Source organism: Triticum urartu, chromosome 4A, assembly GCF_056163025.1.
Source record: "Triticum urartu cultivar PI428250 chromosome 4A, HENAU_Tu73, whole genome shotgun sequence".
Taxonomy (NCBI): domain Eukaryota; kingdom Viridiplantae; phylum Streptophyta; class Magnoliopsida; order Poales; family Poaceae; genus Triticum; species Triticum urartu.
In genome coordinates this window covers 110199208-110221880 of record NC_141876.1, presented here as the reverse complement: position 1 = coordinate 110221880, position 22673 = coordinate 110199208, and the positions used below count along the sequence as shown (strand labels likewise).

Sequence of the window (22673 nt, the reverse complement as noted above, 5' to 3'; positions counted from 1 at the left end):
AGAGGAGGGGCGATGCATGGGCGAAGAGACAGGTGGTGCTCGTGGCCAAAAAAGTGGGTCGTTCGAGCTGCGGGGGGAGGAGGGGATCGCCAGGAGGCAGCGAGATCGATGGGCGGCGGCGGCGTCCAGGTAGGGAAGTCGAGGTAGGGCGCTGTGTTTTTTTAGGGGAGTTGCTTGTGAAAATAATGTGCGACGACGACGTAGTGAGCGGATCCCCTTAAAAAGACGTAGCGAGCGGATTCCCTTAAGGTAGGAATGGATACGATTGATGACGTTGATAAATAGTGGTGAATGTTGGCCTAATTTACTATCATCGTGCATGGAAACGAATCATCAAGAAAAAGAATACTTCCTATTACTACGCTCATAGGAAGATCCCTAATCTTTGCTACCAAACAGTTTCTGCCCAAACAAGGAAGGAAAGTTATGGACGTGATTCGGAAGGAAACACACATTATGAATATTAATTAATTTAGATTTGATCTTTAGAGATTGATTGTGATTGATTCTTTTACATAAAGACATTACTGAATAATTTGCGTCGATATGGAAAGTTCTAATCCGTTCAGTTTTTTTTGTTGTGTGAGAGGATGACGCGAAAATAAACCGATGAAGTGGGGGGAGGGCACGAAAAAAAATCTATGAAAAAACCATCGAAGGTGGGAGGAGGTACCAAAAAACCATGGTAGGTGGGACGAAAATAAACCCAGAACGGAGACTACCAACTGAGACATTAGGAGTAGAGATTTCTATTCAACTTGGTAGTCGATGCTCTCGCAGCCATCCTAGATTCTACGAAGCGTGCATGGCATACTAGGGGAATATGCCCCATCTTATTGGGGGATATGGAATTACGCACCTCCAATATGCTGACCACGCCATCCTTATGGTGGAGGGTTCATACGCGGATATCCAAAACATCAAGTTCCTGCTTCTCTGTTTTCAAGATATGTCGGGTTTAACCATCAACTTCACTAAGAGTGACCCATATATTCATATGCGGGTTGCCAAGAACCCGTGGGATGCGCTTGAAGTTAAGTTCAGCACAACTGATGTTGGAAGCGAACTGTATGCCATGGAGCAATTCCATGATTACAAGATGATTGATAACCATTCGGTATTGGACCAGGATCATGAGCTACAGAGCATCGCTAAGGAGCTGGAGCTCTTGAAGTGTGAGTTACCAGACAAGTTTGTCACAGGTTGCATTATTGCAAAACTTCCTCCTCAATGGAGGAACTTTACTACTTCTTTCAAGCACTTGAGACGTGAATTCTCTATTGAGGATGTCATCGGTCATCTAAGTGTTGAGCAGAACTCGAGAGCAAATGACTCATACATGAAAGGGACATAGGATTCTTCTAGAGCCAATGTGGTGCAGAAGAATTTCCACAAGTTCAAGGGAAAGAACACCGTCCAGCAGAATACTACCTTCAAGAAGAAGGGTAAGAAGAAAGATAAAAAGAGAAATGGCTGATTTACTTGTAGTTCAGAGGAACATTGGGCAAACAAGTGCCCAAACAAGTACAAGAAGCCAGGACAGGACTCCAAGTCTGTCAATGTGACTATGAGCAACAATGATGGGGCATCTGAGTATGGTAATCTATTTATCATACTTTCAGTTTTTCAATCCACCGATTGATGAGTTGACACAGGTGCAAATATTCATGTGTTTGTTGATATGTCTTTGTTCTTTTCTTACTAGGTCGCACGAGATTGCTCTGTCCTAATGGGAAATGGCTCGCATGCTTCTATTCATGGTGTTGGCATGATAGATCTGTAATTTATTTTGGGAAAGACCGTGCAACTGAAGAACGTGCAGCATGTCCGCGTCATCAAGAAGAATCTCATCAGTGGCCCCTTCTATAAAAGAAGGGCTTAAGTTAGTATTTGAGTCCAATAAAGTAGTCCTATCTCAATATGGACTGTTTGTTGGAAAAGAATATGATTGTGGTGGCTTGTTCCACCTTTCCCTAGCAGATTTTTGTGATAAAGTTGTGAACCAAATTCATTCTAGCATGAACGAATATGAGGTTTGGCATTCACATCCTTGTCAAATTAATTTTGGTTGTATGACGCGGCTAGCTAAGATGGATTTAATACTGAGTTTCACTTTAGCCAAAGGCTCTAATTGCATTCGTGTGTGCAAGCAAAGCAACCTCGTAAGCCTCACAAGCCTGCGAAGAAGAGACACCTGGCACCTCTAGAGCGCATAGAGTCAAATCTGTGCGAGATGAATGGTGTTGACTAAAGGTTCATAACATTGATTGACGATTCCACTAGATTTTGTTATGTGTATTTATTAAATACTAAGGACGAGGCTCTACACTACTTTAAAAGCTATAAGGCATAAGTTGAGAACCAACTTGAAAATAAAATAAAACGAGTTCGGTCTGATCATGGAGGTGAGTTCTTTTCTAAAGTTTAATTTATTATGCACGGAACATGATATTATTCATGAGAGGACTCCTCCCTATTCATCCCAGTTAAATGGGGCTGCCAAACGGAAAAGCCATACTCTAAAAGATTTTAGATACATCGGGTTTATCAAAGGCATGGTGGGGGGAGGCTGTATTGACAACCTGTCATGTCTAGAATAAAGTTCCCACGAAGGATAATGAGACTACTCCCTATGAACAATGGAAGAAAAAAGAACTATACTCTCTTACTTCGCTTGGGGCTATTTGGAGAAAGTCAATGTGTTGATAACCAAAAAAAGCGTAAGTTGGGACCAAAGACTGTGGGCTGTGTTTTTCTGGGTTATGCCAAGCATAGCGTTGGCTATAGATTTCTAGTGGTGAAATCTGAGGTACGATCATGGAGTCTAAATATGTTATATTTTTAGGGTATTTTCCCCATGAGAGATATGCTAAGCACTTCTAGATTGGAATCTGATGAGAGTCTAAAGATGCTACGGGTTAATTGCGGTATGGTGTGATTGATATAAGTTGTATGTTAAATAGGTGCTATCCTATGGTGCCGTCCGTGTTGCATAAGCATGTGGATTTTCCGCTGTAGGGTTTTGCAATACGTTCATGATTCGCTTAGTAGTGGGTGGCGAGAGTGACAGAAGCGTATACCCGAGTAAGGGGGTTGTTGCGTATGGGAGTAAAGAGGACTTGTTACTTAATGCTATGGTTGGGTTTTACCTTAATGATCTTTAGTAGTTATGGATGCTTGCTAGAGTTTCAATCATAAGTGCATGTGATGCAAGTACGGAAAGTGTGTTAGCGTATGCCTCTGCCTCATTGCATATGATAAGTATCTATCGTGTTATATTCAATTTTCTATGGAAAATCTTTCTCTTTATGTTACAAAAAGATCTCTACTAAAACAAACTAACTTTTATTATCTAGCTAAATACTTCAAGTTTTATTCTTGCAAACTTATCATATTACACCTACAAAGTAGTTTTATTTTCTCCCAAAGCAGCGGACATTCTCATAATAGATTCTTTAACATAGGCATTAGAAGCATAGTTTTCATAGAAATATTTAAGTATGTCAAAAAATTTAGATTTGTAGAGAGTAATATCATACTTCTCAATCAAAGAAGCAACTTCATAAGCACCATTAAAAGCAACAAATTCTTCAATTTGTTCAATATCATAATAACTATAAACACCTTTGGCATAAGAAGATTGGATTTCATAAATAGGGAAGGTGTTTTTTAGGGTTCTCTGAGCAACAAGTAAAATCATAAATTTCACATAGATTCCAAGCATAGCAGCAAACAATTTATTTGATTCCATACGAGTCCCACTTTTTGAGATAAATGGTGACGCACAAAATGAGCATGCCCATCTAATGATTTTCCCTCAACTAAACTAGTTGGGGTTTCAGCATGAGCACATATGGATCGAAGATGATCCAAGTAGAAAACTTTAAGTGGATCCATACCAATATATTTCTAGCAAGCAAATAAAAGGCACATGGCGACACAAGCAAAGATAGCAAATGAGCAAAAAGGCATACGAAAAAAGGCAGATATTTTTGGTGTTTTTCTGAAAAAAATTAGAAGTGGGGGAGAGGAAAACGAGAGGCAAATGGCAAATAATGTCAATGCAAGAGATGAGAGTTTATGATAGGTACTTGGTAGGCTTGATGTAGAATCTCCCCGACAAGGGCGCCAGAAATTCTTCCTGCTACTTTTGGAGCTTGCGTTGATTTTTCCCTTGAAGAGGAAAGGGTGATGCAATAAAGTAGAGATAAGTATTTCCCTCGGTTAAGAACTAAGGTGTCAATCCAGTAGGAGGCACAAGCAAGTCCCCAATAGATGCACCTGCACAAATGAAAGTGCAACTATCCCTAGGTGGTTTTGGTAATTCTTAAGAACATATAGCTCATTGAGCTAATACTATTTCAAGATAAATATTTCAGGAAAGCTCAATGATTGGCATGGCATGGATTAGAAATGTGGACCACTCAAAATGCTAAGGACAAAAGATTGGCTCAAGCTCTAAATCTCAAGACTCTAAATTTTATCTTTTAGTGATCCAAGATCACATTGAGTCCATGGGAAAAGCCAATACTATTAAAAGGGGATGAGGTGTTGCTTAATGGGTTACTTGCTCAAAATGCTTAGTGATATGCTACAAAACCCTCAACCACTTTCTCGTATCCACATTTGTCCCAAACCAAAAGTCAAACTCGGCCCCACCGAAACTTTCCATCTGGCGCCACCGAGTTCAGTTGACATAGCCACTGCCATAAAACCCTAGTCTTTTCGGTCTCACCGATAGGGATCTCGGTCCCACCGAGATGGGATTGCAAACTCTCTATTTCCCTTCGTAACGTTTCGGTCTAACCGAGATGAGCGATCGGTCCCACCGAGTTCGCAATGCAAACTCTCTGTTTCCCCTTCGTAACGTTTCAGTCTAACCAAGATGAGCGAATCGGTCCCACCGAGTTTGCCTGACCAACTATCTGGTTAGCTTATTACCAAAATCGGTCCCACCGAGTTTGTGTAATCGGCCTCACCGAGATTATGTTATGCCCTAACCCTAATGAAATCGGTCCCACCGAGTTGACGTGTCGGTCCCACCAAAAATCCTAACGTTCACATGTTGAACTAAATCGGTCCGACCGAGTTTCACAATTCGGTCTCACCGAGTTTGGTCAATTATGTGTAACGGTTAGATTTTGTGTGGAGGCTATATATACCCCTCCACCCACTCTTCATTAACAGAGAGAGCCATCAGAACATGCCTACACTTCCAACTTACATTTTCTGAGAGAGAACCACGTACACTTGTGTTGAGATCAAGATCTTCCATTCCAACCACATAAATCTTGATCTCTAGCCATACCCAAGTTGCTTTACACTCAAATCATCTTTCCACCAAATCCAAATTAATGAGAGAGAGTTGAGTGTTGGGGAGACTATCATTTGAAGCACAAGAGCAAGGAGTTCATCATCAACACACTATCTATTACCTTTTGGAGAGTGGTGTCTCCTAGATTGGTTAGATGTCACTTGGGAGCCTCCGTCAAGATTGTGGAGTTGAACCAAGAAGTTTGTACGGGTAAGGAGATCGCCTACTTCGTGAAGATCTACCCTAGTGAGGCAAGTCCTTCGTGGGTGAAGGTCATGGTGGGATAGACAAGGTTGCTTCTTCGTGGACCCTTCATGGGTGGAGCCCTCCGTGGACTCGCGCAACCGTTACCCTTTGTGGGTTGAAGTCTCCATCAACGTGGATGTACGATAGCACCACCTATCGGAACCACGCCAAAAATCTCCGTGTCTACATTGCGCTTGCTCCCTCCGAACTCCTCCCTTTACCTTCATGTGCAATGTTTTACATTCCGCTGCTATACTCTTAGACTTGCATGTGTAGGTTGTTTACTTGACTAGTGCTAAGTTGCTAAAATCTGCCAAGACTTAAAATTGGGAAAAGGCTAGATATTTATTTGGTCAAGTAGTCTAATCACTCCCTCTAGACATACTTTTAATCCTACAAGTGGTATCAGAGATTTGGTCTCCATTTGACTTGATTTCCATAGCTTTTGGTGATCGTAGCCTTGGTTTCACAACCTAGGAGAGTATGGCGTCTAGCGAGGGAAATTATCACCATAGAGGTCCTTACTTTGATGGTACAATTTTTGCTAGTTGGAAGCATAAGATGAAAATGCATATTCTTGGACATAACCCCGCCGTTTGGGCTATTGTGTGTATTGGCTTGCAAGGTGAATTCTTTGATGGGAGAGAACCGAACCGTGAAGCTAGCGCGAAAGAGTTGAAGATGCTGCAATACAATGCTCAAGCTTGTGATATTCTCTTCAATGAATTGTGCCCCGAAGAATTCAACAAAATCAGCCGTCTTGAGAACGCAAAGGAAATTTGGGATACTTCAATTGATATGCACGAAGGTACCGACTCCATCAAGGAATCCAAATTGGATGTGCTTCAAAGTCAACTTGACAAGTTCAAAATGAAGGATGGTGAAGGTGTCGGTGAAATGTACTCTAGTCTTGCTCTCATCACAAATGAGATTGCCGACTTAGGAAGTGAAGAGATGACCAATAGATTCATCATCAAGAAGATCCTAAGAGCCTTGGATGGAAAATATGATACCGTGTGCACATTGATCCAAATGATGCCCAATTACAAAGATCTCAAGCCAACGGAAGTCATTGGAAGAATTGTTACTCATGAGATGTCACTCAAGGATAAGGAAGAGCTTCACAACAAGTCAAGTGGTGCTTACAAAGCCTCATGTGATGCTCCCACATCATCAAGTGAGAAACAAGCCTTCAATGAAGAATTGAGCCTAATGGTGAAGAATTTCAACAAGTTTTACAAGAGTAGAAGCAAGGAAAGAAGTTCCAAGTCAAGGTCCTACAGTGACAAAAGATCTTCAAATCGTGAACGTAATTGCTACAATTGTGGAAGACTCGGACACTACTCCAATGAGTGTACGACTCCCTACAAAAGAAGATAAGATTCTCCCAAAAGAAGAAGTAGAAGAGAAGAATCACCACCAAGAGAGAGAAGGAGTGGAGATGACCATTATGAACGAAGAACATCACGGAGAAGCAAGGATTCAGAAAGGAAGGACAAATCATCAAGGAGCTACACAAAACGAAGACATCAAGCTCATGTTGGTGAATGGGTATCCGACTCCGACTCCGACAATCACTCCGAGAGAAGTTATCACTCCGACTCCGAATATACTCAAGATGAAGGTGTTGCCGGTCTAGCACTTGTGTCAACCAACTTCTATGACATATTTGAGTCGCCAAATGAAGGAATTGGAAGATGCTTCATGGCTAAAGGCCCAAAGGTATCACACCCCGAGTATGTTAATTTCAATAGTGATGAGGATGATTTACTTGTTGACAATTCTAGTGATGAAAACTATGATGAACTTGCTATTAAACATGCTAATCAAGATAAAACGAATGACGATGATTAGAAGGAGTTTGAGCGTCTAACTAAAGAACTAAACACTCTTAAGTTAGCTCATGAAACTACCTTGGAAAATCATTGAGAGCTTTTAAAGACTCATGAGAAGTTACGCTTCGACAAGCTTAACCTTGAGCAAGAGCATGGGTTCCTAAAAGCGATCAATGATGATCTTCACAAGAAACGTTCTTCTTACATTGCCAAGCGTTACTCTTGTCTACTTACATGCCACAAGTTAAATCTAGCAACAAGAGTAAGAAAGATTCTTCTTCTAGTAGTAACAATAATCATGCTAAACCCAATGTTGTTGCTTCTAGTAGTTCTCTTGATTCCACTAATGATTCTCTTAGCCAAGTTACACTTGAGCAAGAAAATAACTTATTGAAGGGAATTATAAAGAAAGGTGTTTACAAGAGCCTTGCCGGAAGTAAGCAATTTGAGGAAATTGTACCCAAGCAAGGAAGACACCGGAAGAATCAAGGAATTGGTTTTGAATGAAGGTTTAATGCCAATGGAGTTGAGTAGGAAGAAGATCAATACCCCAAAATGAAGTTTGGTCCTCAACAAAAGAAGTATGATCCTACTTCTTTCCAAGAAACACAAGCTCAAGATGATCTTCCACCACAAGACCACAAGCAAAAAGGTAAGGACAAGCTTCAAGAGGAGATTAATGCATTTGAAGAAGCTCTCAAAGCCTTGGTCAAGTGGGTTCCCAAGACTACATCAAGTACGACTACAACTCCAAGGATTCCCATCAAGATGGTGTGGATCCCGAAGAAAAAGAACTAGAGAGTTCTTGAGGGTGACTCCGCCAACACACTTCACTCATATCTTTTAGCAAGGACACGTGCAAACAACTTCCATATCTTGCACTAGTTCAAGGAGTCCAAACCCTCTTGTTGATAAGACGAGGGACAAGGTAACCTAATGCTTTCATGGACATCATCTTATGTGAATATCACTCTATGTATATGGATATCCTTGTTTGTTCCTTGTGGTACTAACCCGTGTAGGTATTGAAAGTGCAACTCACTCTAATGGATTGCTCTAAATGATCTACATCAACATTGAGCATCTATGATACGTCCATTTTGCATCATACTTTTATATCGATATTGATAAGCACACTTCTTATACATCTTTTGGCACTCAAAAATGCGGTTTATTGAGATATGACCATCAATTCTTGCGGTGAAATGTTGAATATTTGAATGAAAATCATATAAAAGATCATTTACTCGTCATTTGATTATTTTGCAAAAAAGTGTGCAAAGGCACTATAATCGTCAAGATTCTGACTTTATGGCTAATGAGAAGGGAGAAGGGCATGAAAGAAATACATCAAGGACCTGAGCGAGAAGAAAAGAAGTAACCAGGGGCATGCCAAAGAAGTTGGAGGGATCATCTTGTGAAGAAAGAAGAGAAGTAGAAGGGCCAAAGAGCAAAGCGGCAGATCTGATTGAGGGGAACAAAATCCCTAGAATGCCTCTATTCCCCAGGGGGCCTGGCACATCTCTCCATCTCATCTCTTCCCCGCCTCCTTCTCCACCTCCGACCGCCGCCGCGGCCAGGCCGTCATGGCGGCGCGCCACCCAGCCAACCTCCTTCCTCCAACACCATCATCGCCTCCAGCTACCACGCCATCAGCACCTGCCGCTGCACCATCAACCGCGCCACAAACTCCACCGCGCCACCGCATCACCGGTGGGCCACCAACCAGCGCACCTCCCTCGCCCTACTACTCATCTTCTTCTCCCCACCACGTCCGAACTGTTGCCGCTCTTCTCTCCACGCCTATACTGCTGCTTCTTCTCCCCCTCGATATCCTGCTGCTCTGCTCTCTGTACCCTGCTGATGCCCCTCTCTCCTAGCACTGCTGCTGCACTTCTTCTGAAGCTTTTATCAAACCCAAGAGTCTGCTGCTCCTCCTCCCCTAACACAGCTGCTTCTTCTCCATCCCCACGCCGTTGCTTCTTCTCCAAGTCCCATGCTGCTTCCTTCTGCTTCAGGATGACACCCCTTTGCTGATTCTCTTCTCTGTATCTCAACCCCCACTGCTTGCTGCCCCTTCTCTCTTCTGCTCGCTGCTATATCTTTCCCTCTCTCTTCTCTGAATTTTCTGTAATTGGAGACATGTAGTACATGTAATATTCAGATTTGATAAGATCTTGCAACCTGACAATTGTTCAGCTTCATACTTGTAAATATTGTATCACAGATTGTGTATTCTCACTAGTTGAAGTGTTCTTGCTGTGTATTTGTGGTCTATCTGTCACCATATATGTGTATCCAACCTTGTGAACTTGTTTCATTTTGTAGTCTGTGTTAACTCAAGTATGTGTGATATATATACATATGTGTGTGCCAGTGATATAATACATTTATGTTCTGTCCTGCAACCTTGTTTTTTTCTGTTAAATGTTAGGTAGTTATATATATATGATCAGGTCTTTTTAATTCCCTAGCCGTTTGACGATTACTTGTGTTAGCATTTTATTTCTCAAGTTGAATGAAAATGCCAAAAGGATATTGAGATAATCTGAACCTTCCATTGCTACTTTGTCATTTTCTTTGTCGTCAACTTTGGTTAGTTTAGGCATATATTTCCTTGCAATCATCATCTAAATTCTGTCGCTTAGCATTAGCCGAGCGTTGTTGCCGTCGCCTAGTCCCTGTGGAGAACACGACACTTGCAGTTTGGGTGAAATATCCAGCTGTACTTACAATTGATCATTTTGGCACCGTTGCCGGGGACTAGCATCGAGCAATTGTGTGAAGCTATAGACTAGGCTTAGTATAGTTTTTGTTTAAATTTCCAGTCAAATTTATTTCTGTGTTTCTTTTACCTTTTTACTTTTTGTTCCTTCGTCTTATTAGGGTACTAACCCTCTCACCAGTCTTTGATGTTTGTGATCGTGTGTAGGATATCTTACTATTTGTAGGCTCATTGACAGTTGCACTTGAACATATGGCTTTAGTACATGATCTTTGGTTGCCAAGTAGTTTGGACACGATGACAGGGCCAATTTGGCCATCTATTGAGGCCGAAATTTTTGAGTTGAGGCCTGGACTTATTGCTCTTGTCTTGCAGAATCAGTTTAGAGGATTACCCAATGAAGACCCTCATGAGCACATTAGTAATGTTCTGGAGTATGCCAATACAGTCCAGTACCATGGCGTTTCCCAAGATGCTATCAAGTGTATGTTGTTCACATTCTCTCTCAGAGATGCTGCTAAGGACTGGTACAATTCTTTGCCATCAAGATCATACACTTGGGGTGATATTTCGCAAGCTTTCCTGCATAGATATTTTCCACTTTACAAGCAAGCTCCATGTTAGAGTACGTAATGGGCCTAATGGGCCCGTTAGTCTTAGGGTTAATTAGAGATAAGAGTCGCTTTCTTAGGGGTCAAGTAAGCCTTGCTTGGGAGTCAAGTAAACCTCCCTATATAAAGAGAGGAGATGTATCAACCTAATCAAGCAAGAATTAAGAAGGAAATCCTTCCATCTTGCCCGGCCGTGGGCAAAAGGCCCCCGGCCGGCCTTCTTGCGCCCTCCTTCTAGCAGCGCCATAACAATTTGGTATCAGCTAGCTTCGGTTCGATCATGTCTTCACCGCTGCCCAACCCGTCTCTTCCGCTGCCGGTCACGACCGTCGCCCCGCTCCTGCCCGCGCCGGGATCCTCCGTCGCGCCCGCCCCCGTCGTCCTCACCCCGGAGGTGTCCGGGGCGCTGCGGGACCTAACACAGGCGGTCCAGGAGATCCACCTGTTCTTGGCCGGGTCCTATGGGCCGCACCCGGCTGCGCCGCCCATCACCGCCACCGCGCCGCCGTGGCTGCCGTGGCAGCCGCCGCACCAAGCGGCCCCCGCCGCGCTCGCCGGGCTGCTGCAGCAGCCGCTGCAGCAGCCGCTGCAGCTGCCATCCATCGCCCCGTCCTGGCTGTCGTGGCAGCCGCCGCACCAGGCGGCCTTCGCCGCGCTCGCCGGGCCACTGCAGCTGCCATCCATCGCCACCACCGCTCAGCCCTGGCTGCACTGGCAGCCGCCGCTCCTGCCGGCCTCCGCCGCGCCCGGCGCTCCGCCGCAGCAGCCGCTGCCGCTGCCCGGTGCGCCACCGCCGCAGCCGCTGCCGCAGCCACCGCCGGTTAGCTCCGGCCCCGCATCGACCGCGCCGGCGGGAGTCCCGCTCCACCAAGTCCAGTCCCCGCCGTCGCCGTCACCGCTTCCGTCTTGGATCGCTACCCGCCACGTGTCGGCGGCGGTGAGGCTGCAGGCTACTGCGCGCGGCCTCCTAGCGCGTCGGCGTGTGCGGGAGATGCGTGGTCTGCAGCTGCCGCTCCTCCAAGTTGCCCTTCGCTGCGCAAAGGACCTCGATCTCATCCGCTCCGCCGGGGATCTTGGGCATGCGGTTTCCCCCACGGGCAGCGGGCATGCTGTTTTCCCCACGGGCAGCGACCTCCAAGTCTGCGACATTGGCGGTTGGGGGGACGCACCCCTCCTCGTCATTCTCCATCGCAAGCCCCCCACTCTTCCCTGTGCGGTGCAGACCAACAGTCGTCCGGCAGGAAGAAGGCATGGTGTCACCGATAACAACGCACCACGTAGCACCATTGCATTCCGTCACCGGGCGCCGCAAGGGCGCCTCTGCTGGTCACTCTTGCGACCACTTCCAGGTGGCCATACACATGCACTCCTTTTGTCCAGATGGTGTCCATGGGATCCAGGTGGCTGTACACGTGCACGTCCGACGTGCGGATGGTATCCACTTTTTGTTAAGAGGTCCAAAATAAATCGTCCCAGTCCATTTCAGGTTGAGAATAATAAAACAAGCCGAGATGTAAAAGGCTTGTTTTTAGGTGTTAGGTTTGGGTTGCGTCGAGTCATGGTTATAAGTTTGTTAGGCTGCAGCTTGAGGACAAGCTGCATGTCCAGGTGGGGTGTAGTGTTAGAGTACGTAATGGGCCTAATGGGCCCGTTAGTCTTAGGGTTAATTAGAGATAAGAGTCGCTTTCTTAGGGGTCAAGTAAGCCTTGCTTGGGAGTCAAGTAAACCTCTCTATATAAAGAGAGGAGATGTATCAATCTAATCAAGCAAGAATTAAGAAGGAAATCCTTCCATCTTGCCCGGCCGTGGGCAAAAGGCCCCCGGCCGGCCTTCTTGCGCCCTCCTTCTAGCAGCGCCATAATGGGCCTAATGGGCCCATTACGTACTCTAACACTCCAATTCGTGACCAGATCCTCAGTTTTGTGCAAGATGGAAGTGAGAGCTTGTATGCAGCTTGGGAGAGATATAAGTATTTTCTTAGAAAATGTCCTAATCATGGGCAAAAGGATTGGTTAGTGCTTCAGATATTCTATAGAGGGCTGACACATGCTTCAAGAGGTCTTAATGATATTTCAGCTTGTGGAACAATCATGAACAAGACCGTTGAGGGTGCAATTATTCTCATTGAGAGCATTGCCTTCCACCAAATGCAATGGGGTTATGAAAGGCCTAGTTCAAATCCAAAGGTTGCAAGCTGTGTGCAATCAGAAGCTGTGTGTTCCATAAGTGAACAGAAATCATCCATAGTGCCTAATATTCAAAACCAGCATGTTTCATTCCAGGGACAACAACATCCAGAACTGAATTAGAGCCTCCATATAGAAACATTGATCTTACTTCAATTATCCTTGATGATGATTATGATATTTTCCAAGATGATGCAACCACTGTAGATCAGATGGATACCACAGTAGCAGATCCAATACCTCATGGCAATGAAACTGTTCAGAATGAGTCAAAGTTGCAAGAAGAGGTTTATGAGGAACCTACTCTGATTGACGCTAAGTTGAGACAGCAAGATATGGAGAAATTCACTTGTGTTAGTCAGCTATCTGACTGGCAGAATTTAGTCGTGTCACCAATTGCCCACACTTGTGTTACAACTGTATCTGGACTATTTGTCAAGAAGAAATCATTAGCTCCACCAGTGGTTACCTCTATCACAGTTAAAGAGAGTATCTCAGAGAAGAATAGTGAAGATGAGATTCCAACTCGTGCACATACAATTAAGCAAGTCGGAGACATTCCAAGGAGAGAGATACAAGAGGTTGAGTTAAATTTAGAAGAGTTGATACTTCAATATCCTGAGAAGATCCCATGTGTTGCTGAGCTGCATGACTGGTGGAAGTCATCGGTGTCACTGTTGAAACTTAGCAATGATGGTGATGAGGAGAACATTGCTCAGGAAGACAGCGAGGTAGTGATCTCAGCACCCCTACCAGATCATGTTAGTGAATATTCACAGATGGGGACACTTCAGACTCAATTAAGTGTTGCTGGTAGTAGCACCATAGAAGATCCAGAGGAAGAGAGACCTCAGATTGAAGATGTACTCGAAGCCAAGGCAGAAGACGATCCAGAGATCGAACAACCAAGTAATCAAGTTGAATACTCTTCATCTACTACTCTTGAAGAAGCAAAAGAAGCTGCTGTAGATGAACTTGAAGAACCAGAAATTCATTTGCCTATTGTCACATAAGAGCGTGATGTAGCAGGTTTATCTAATCCTCTTGATGATATGAGTCCATATGAATTGTTTGCTACTACCTTGCATTGCATGATGCCATCTGTTAAAGTAGATTTGAAAAATTATTTGCTTGGATATGATCATATATACCTTGTTAGTGGCATTACTCACATTAGCGATGATCATAGTTACTTTCATCGTGCTAGACCTATGCTTAATGAAACATATCATTCTCATACTAGTCTTGAGCTTAATGATAAATGTCATCCTCATGTTAGTGTTGACCTTGTTGATTTCTATCACCCTAAACATGTGCTTTATAGCTACGCTTATGTAATTGGCCACTCGATTGATGACTTGGAGGGTATTATCCCTACCACTCGCATTGTCTCTTTTGTTGAGTACCTTTTTAGGTTTTTGCTTCTGCACTGTTCACTTCATGCTGACCAGGTTCGAGGTGACATTCCTTGGGACCCTGGTGGACTCAGAGCACGGTGAAGAGGAGAAGCAATGGGGCACACATATGGAAGAGAGAAGCTGGAGAAGGCATGAGGATTGAGATGCAAAAGGAGAGGAGCTGCAGTTGGTGAGGTGATCGAGCGAGTGCTACATCATCAAAGCCCGGTGAGCTGTTTCATGACCCATTTTGAAATCATCATCCATTGATGCTTGCTGAATTAAATTGCTATTTGGGTTGCTTGTGCCATTTCTTAAATGTTGTCCCACTGAATTTCACCTTTGACATATGGTGCTTGATGAGAATATGCGAACTGATTGTTGAATGCCTTGTAAACTAGTGATCTACACCCTGTTTGCTCTGCTGAAAGTAGTGAAAGCTATTAGTTTTGAGTGCTCAAATCCCTAGTGCACTAGTAAACTTAATCATTTTCTGCTTTTACCTTGATACACTTAGATCATTAAGTTTTAGATGTTGAGTTTGTGCCTATTGTGTTCCCATTGAGAGCAATCACTTTACCACTATGGACTAGTATGCTATGTTCCCTGGATCGGTAGCATGTGAACCAGACATGGAGAAGTGATGATTCTTGTTTTTGTGCTTATGCATTGTTCATTTAAGATAAGTAATAATGAATAAATAAGTCTGACTACCTACAGTAGCATGTCATGTTCCCTTGATCGGTGGCACGTGAAATCGGGTTAGCTTGGGCAGTAATTAATAATAAAAATGTAATTGTCGAACCAGGTGTTCTCTGGATTGGTGGTATGTTCCTTTGGGGAGACAAACAAAAAAACTAATAATTGGTCGAGCCGGGTGTATACCATGTTCTCGGGATCGGTGGTATGTTCCTTTGGTGAGATTGATAAAATATTACCATTGCTTTATTTCTATAAATAAGTGATCTGATCACAAGTTTATGTTGTTTTTGTTCTCGGGATCATGCTCTCTTTAGGAACCTTTGGCGCAATCATCATTTGAACTAGTTGATCTTCTTTTATCATTGTAAACGTTTAAAATGGTCAAGTCTACTAGTATCCTACCGCTTTGAAGCACTCCTAACTATTAATTTTCACTAGCTAAGTCCAAAGCATGCATTGTTTAGAGATCTACTTCACTTGGCATTCTCTAGTCAGTTCTCTATTCACTATCGAGTTCGTGTCATATGCCTTTACTTGAGGACAAGTAAAGATTTAAGTGTGGGGGAACTTGATAAGCACACTTCTTATACATCTTTTGGCACTCAAATATGCGATTTATTGAGATATGACCATCAATTCTTGCTGTGAAATGTTGAATATTTGAATGAAAATCATATAAAAGATCATTTACTCGTCATGTGATTATTTTGCAGAAAAGTGCGCAAAGGCACTATAATCGTCAAGATTCTGACTTTATGGCTAATGAGAAGGGAGAAGGGCATGAAAGAAATACATCAAGGACCTGAGCGAGAAGAAAAGAAGTAACCAGGGGCGTGCCAAAGAAGTTGGAGGGACCATCTTGTGAAGAAAGAAGAGAAGTAGAAGGGCCAAAGAGCAAAGCAGCAGATCTGATCGAGGGGAACAAAATCCCTAGAATGCCTCTATTCCCCAAGGGGCCTGGCACATCTCTCCATCTCATCTCTTTCCCGCCTCCTTCTCCACCTCCGGCTGCTGCCGCAGCCAGGCCATCGTGGTGGCGCGCCACCCAGACAACCTCCTTCCTCCAACACCATCATCGCCTCCAGCTACCACGCCATCAGCACCTGCCGCTGCACCATTAACCGCACCACCAGCTCCACCGCGCCACCGCATCACCGGTGGGCCACCAACCAGCGCACCTCCCTCACCCTGCTGCTCATCTTCTTCTCCCCACCACGTCCAAACTGCTGCCGCTCTTCTCTCCACGCCTATACTGTTGCTGCTTCTTCCCCTCGATATTCTGCTGCTCTGCTCTCTATACTCTGCTGCTGCCCCTGTCTCCTAACACTACTGCTGCACTTCTTCTGAAGCTTTTCTCAAACCCAAGAATCTGCTGCTGCTCCTCCCCTAACACGGCTGCTTCTTCTCCATCCCCACGCTGCTGCTTTTTCTTCAAGTCCCCTGCTGCTTCCTTCTGCTTCAGGATGACACCCCTTTGCTGATTCTCTTCTCTGTATCTCAACCCCCACTGCTTGCTGCCCCTTCTCTCTTCTGCTCGCTGCTATCTCTTTCCCTCTCTCTTCTTTGAATTTTCTGTAATTGGAGACGTGTAGTACATGTAATATTCAGATTTGATAAGATCTTGCAACCTGACAATTGTTCAGCTTCTTACTTATAAATATTATATCACAGATTGTGTATTCTCACTAGTTGAAGTGTTCTTGCTGTGTATTTGTGGTCTATCTGTCACCATATGTGTATCCAACCTTGTGAACTTGTTTCATTTTGTAGTCTGTGTTAACTCAAGTATGTGTGATATATACATATGTGTGTGCCTGTGATATAATACGTTTATGTTCTGTCCTGCAACCTTATTTTTTTTCTGCTAAATGTTAGATAGTTATATATATATGATCAGGTCTTTTTAATTTCCTAGCCGTTTGACGATTACTTGTGTTAGCATTTTATTTCTCAAGTTTAATGAAAATGCCAAAAAGTTATTGAGATAATCTGAACCTTCCATTGCTACTTTGTCATTTTCTTTGTCGTCAACTTTGGTTAGTTTAGGCATATATTTCCTTGCAATCATCATCTAAATTCTGTCGCCTAGCATTAGCCGAGCGTTGTTGCCGTCGCCTAGTCCCCGTGGAGAACACGACACTTGCAGTTTGGGTGAAATATCCCATTGTACTTACAATTGATCATTTTGGCGCTGTTGCAGGGGACTAGCATCGAGCGATTGTGTGAATCTATAGACTAGGCTTAGTATAGTTTTTTTAAAATTTTCAGTCAAATTTATTTCTGTGTTTCTTGTACCTTTTTACTTTTTGTTCCTACGTCTTATTAGGGTACTAACCCTCTCACCAGTCTTTGATGTTTGTGAGCGTGTGTAGGATATCTTACTATTTGTAGGCTCATTGACAGTTGCACTTGAACATATGGCTTTAGTACGTGATCTTTGGTTGCCAAGTAGTTTGGACACGATGACAGGGCCAATTTGGCCATCTATTGAGGCCGAAAATTTTGATTTGAGGCCTGGACTTATTGCTCTTGTCTTGCAGAATCAGTTTAGAGGATTACCCAATGAAGACCCTCATGAGCACATTAGTAATGTTCTGGAGTATGCCAATACAGTCCAGTACCATGGCGTTTCCCAAGATGCTATCAAGTGTATGTTGTTCACATTCTCTCTCAGAGATGCTGCTAAGGACTGGTACTATTCTTGCCATCAAGATCATACACTTGGGGTGATATTTCGCAAGCTTTCCTGCATAGATATTTTCCACTTTACAAGCAAGCTGCAATTCGTGACAGTTTTGTGCAAGATGGAAGTGAGAGCTTGTATGCAGCTTGGGAGAGATATAAGTATTTGCTTAGAAAATGTCCTAATCATGGGCAAAAGGATTGGTTAGTGCTTCAGATATTCTATAGAGGGTTGACACATGCTTCAAGAGATCTTATTGATATGTCAGCTTGTGGAACAATCATGAACAAGACCGTTGAGGGTGCAATTATTCTCATTGAGAGCATTGCCTTCCACCAAATGCAATGGGGTTATGAAATGTCTAGTTCAAATCCGAAGGTTGCAAGCTGTGTGCAATCAGAAGCTGTGTGTTCCATAAGTGAACAGAAATCATCCATGGTGCCTAATATTCAAAACCAGCATGTTTCATTCCAGGGACAACAACATTCAGAACTGAATTAGAGCCTCCATATAGAAACATTGATCTTACTTCAATTATCCTTGATGATGATTATGATATTTTCCAAGATGATGCAACCACTCTAGATCAGATGGATACCATAGTAGCAGATCAAATACCTCATGGCAATGAAACTGTTCAGAATGAGTCAAAGTTGCAAGAAGAGGTTTATGAGGAACCTACTCTGATTGACGCTAAGTTGAGACAGCAACATATGGAGAAATTCACTTGTGTTAGTCAGCTATCTGACTGGTGGAATTTAGTCATGTCACCAATTGCCCACACTTGTGTTACAATTGTATCTAGACTATTTGTGAAGAAGAAATCATTAGCTCCACCAGTGGTTACCTCTATCACAGTTAAAGAGAGTATCTCAGAGAAGAATAGTGAAGATGAGATTCCAACTCCTGCACATACAATTAAGCAAGTCAGAGACATTCCAAGGAGAGAGATACAAGAGGTTGAGTCAAATTTTAAAAGAGCTGATACTTCAATATCCTGAGAAGATCCCATGTGTTGCTGAGCTGCATGACTGGTGAAAGTCATCGGTGTCACTGTTGAAACTTAGCAATGATGGTGATGAGTAGAACATTGCTCAGAAAGACAGCGAGGTAGTGATCTCAGCACCCCTACCAGATCATGTTAGTGAATATTCACAGATGGGGACACTTCAGACTCAATAAGTGTTGCTGGTAGTAGCACCATAGAAGATCCAAAGGAAGAGAGACCTCAGATTGAAGATGTACTCGAAGCCAAGGCACATGATGATCCAGAGCTCGAACAACCAAGTAATCAAGTTGAAGACTCGTCATCTACTACTCTTGAAGAAGCAAAAGAAGTTGTTGTAGATGAACTTGAAGAACCAGAAATTCATTTGCCTATTGTCACACAAGAGCGTGATGTAGCAGGTTTATCTAATCCTCTTTATGACATGAGTCCATATGAATTGTTTGCTACTACCTTGCATTGCATGATACCATCTGTTAAAGTAGATTTGAAAAAGTATTTGCTTGGATATGATCATATATACCTTGTTAGTGGAATTACTCACATTAGGGATGATCATAGTTACTTTCATCATGCTAGACCTATGCTTAATGAAACATATCATTCTCATACTAGTCTTGAGCTTAATGATAAATGTCATCCTCGTGTTAGTGTTGACCTTGTTGATTTCTATCACCCTAAATATGTGCTTTATAGCTATGCTTATGTAATTGGCCACTCGATTGATGACTTGGAGGGTATTATCCCTACCACTCGCATTGTCTCTTTTGTCGAGTGCCTTTTCAGGTTTTTGCTTCTGCACCGTTCACTTCATGCTGACCAGGTTCGAGGTGACATTCCTTGGGACCCTGGTGGACTCAGAGCACAGTGAAGAGGAGAAGCAATGGGGCACACATATGGAAGAGAGAAGCTGGAGCAGGCATGAGGATTGAGAAGCAAAAGGATAGGAGCTACAGTTGGTGAGGTGATCGAGCGAGTGCTACATCATCAAAGCCTGGTGAGCTGTTTCATGACCCATTTTGAAATCATCATCCATTGATGCTTGCTGAATTAAATTGCTATTTGGGTTGCTTGTGCCATTTCTTAAATGTTGTCCCACTGAATTTCACCTTTGACATATGGTGCTTGAGAATATGCGAACTGATTGTTGAATGCCTTGTAAACTAGTGATCTACACCCTGTTTGCTCTGCTGAAAGTAGTGAAAGCTATTAGTTTTGAGTGCTCAAATCCCTAGTGCACTAGTAAACTTAATCATTTTCTGCTTTTACCTTGATACACTTAGATCATTAAGTGTTAGATGTTGAGTTTGTGCCTATTGTGTTCCCATTGAGAGCAATCACTTTACCACTATGGACTAGTATGCTATGTTCCCTGGATCCGTAACATGTGAACCAGACATGGAGAAGTGATGATTCCTGTTTTTGTGCTTATGCGTTGTTCATTTAAGATAAGTAATAATGAATAAATAAGTCTGACTACCTACAGTAGCATGTCATGTTCCCTTGATCGGTGGCATGTGAAATCGGGTTAGCTTGGGCAGTAATTAATAATAAAAATGTAATTGTCGAACCAGGTGTATACCATGTTCTCTGGATTGGTGGTATGTTCCTTTGGGGAGACAAACAAAAAAAATTAATAATTGGTCGAGCCGGGTGTATACCATGTTCTTGGGATCGGTGGTATGTTCCTTTGGTGAGATTGATAAAATATTATCATTGCTTTATTTCTGTAAATAAGTGATCTGATCACAAGTTTATGTTCTTTTTGTTCTCGGGATCATGCTCTCTTTAGGAACCTTTGGCACAATCATCATTTGAACTAGTTGATCTTCTTTTATCATTGTAAAAGTTTAAAATGATCAAGTCTACTAGTGTCCTACCGCTTTGAAGCATGCATTGTTTAGAGATCTATTTCACTTGGCATTCTTTAGTCAGTTCTCTATTCACTATCAAGTTCGTGTCATATGCCTTTACTTGAGGACAAGTAAAGATTTAAGTGTGGGGAAACTTGATAAGCACACTTCTTATACATATTTTGGCACTCAAATATGCGGTTTATTGAGATATGACCATCAATTCTTGCTCTGAAATGTTGAATATTTGAATGAAAATCATATAAAAGATCATTTACTCGTCATGTGATTATTTTGCAGAAAAGTGCGCAAAGGCACTATAATCGTCAAGATTCTGACTTTATGCCTAATGAGAAGGGAGAAGGGGATGAAATAAATACATCAAGGACCTGAGCGAGAAGAAAAGAAGTAACCAGGGGCATGCCAAAGAAGTTGGAGGGATCATCTTGTGAAGAAAGAAGAGAAGTAGAAGGGCCAAAGAGCAAAGCGGCAGATCTGATGGAGGGGAACAAAATCCCTAGAATGCCTCTATTCCCCTGGGGGCCTGGCACATCTCTCCATCTCGTCTCTTCCCCGCCTCCTTCTCCACCTCCGGCCGCCGCCGCGGCCAGGCCGTCATGGCGGCGCGCCACCCAGCCACCCAGCCAACCTCCTTCCTCAAACACCATCATCGCCTCCAGCTACCACGCCATCAGCACCTGCCGCTGCACCATCAACCGCACCACCGCATCACCGGTGGGCCACCAACCAGCGCACCTCCCTCGCCCTGCTGCTCATCTTCTTCTCCCCACCACGTCTGAACTGCTGCTGCTCTTCTCTCCACGCCTATACTGCTGCTTCTTCTTCCCCTCGATATCCTGCTGCTCTGCTCTCTGTACCCTGCTGCTGCCCCCCTCTCCTAGCACTGCTGCTGCACTTCTTCTGAAGCTTTTCTCAAACCCAAGAATCTGCTGCTGCTCCTCCCCTAACACGGCTGCTTCTTCTCCATCCCCACGCTGCTGCTTCTTCTCCAAGTCCCCTGCTGCTTCCTTCTGCTTCAGGATGACACCCCTTTGCTGATTCTCTTCTCTGTATCTCAACCCCCACTGCTTGCTGCCCCTTCTCTCTGCTGCTCGCTGCTATCTCTTTTCCTCTCTCTTCTCTGAATTTTCTGTAATTGGAGACATGTAATACCTGTAATATTCAGATTTGATAAGATCTTGCAACCTGACAATTGTTCAGCTTCGTACTTATAAATATTGTATCACAGATTGTGTGTTCTCACTAGTTGAAGTGTTCTTGCTGTGTATTTGTAGTCTATCTGTCACCATATATGTGTATCCTACCTTGTGAACTTGTTTCATTTTGTAGTCTATGTTAACTCAAGTATGTGTGATATATATACATATGTGTGTGCCTGATATAATACGTTTATGTTCTGTCCCGCAACCTTGTTTTTTTTCCTGCTAAATGTTATATATATATATATATATATATATATATATATATTATATATGTATATATGATCAGGTCTTTTTAATTCCCTAGCCGTTTGACGATTACTTGTGTTAGCATTTTATTTCTCAAGTTTAATGAAAATGCCAAAAAGATATTGAGATAATTTGAACCTTCCATTGCTACTTTGTCATTTTATTTGTCGTCAACTTTGGTTAGTTTAGGCCTATATTTCCTTGCAATCATCATCTAAATTTTGTCACCTAGCTTTAGCCGAGCGTTGTTGCCGTCGCCTAGTCCCTGTGGAGAACACGACACTTGCAGTTTGGGTGAAATATCCCGCTGTACTTACAATTGATCAGATATTTATTGCATTATGGAATGTTATTACACATTATGTCACAATAGTTATGCCAATTCTCTTTTATTTTACAAGGTTTAAATGAAGAGGGGAAATGCCGGCAGCTGGAATTCTGGACTGGAAAATGAGCAAATATTAGAGACCTATTTTGCATAGCTCCGAAAGTCCTGAAACTTTACGGGAGCACGTTTCAGAATATATAAAAAATATTGGACGAAAGAAGTACCAGAGGGGGGCCACCCACCATCTACGATGTTGGGGGGGCGCGCCCCCTGCCTCGTGGGCCCCTGGCAGCCCTCTAGTGCCCATCTTCTGCTATA

General features: G+C 43.2%; 1 protein-coding gene and 2 pseudogenes across 1 annotated transcript; all 3 read left to right on the top strand.

The window, feature by feature from the left end:
- The first annotated feature begins 8864 nt into the window (after positions 1-8864).
- On the top strand, positions 8865-16704 carry LOC125550955 (uncharacterized). Its single transcript, XM_087517940.1, has one exon. It carries the CDS (start codon positions 11012-11014, stop codon positions 12491-12493), a length of 1482 nt encoding a protein of 493 aa, XP_087374066.1. The 5' UTR covers positions 8865-11011; the 3' UTR covers positions 12494-16704.
- LOC147975024 (uncharacterized) lies at positions 12582-16704 on the top strand (annotated as a pseudogene).
- Positions 16705-16828: 124 nt separating this feature from the next.
- LOC147975023 (uncharacterized) lies at positions 16829-21965 on the top strand (annotated as a pseudogene).
- The last annotated feature ends 708 nt before the right edge of the window (positions 21966-22673 follow it).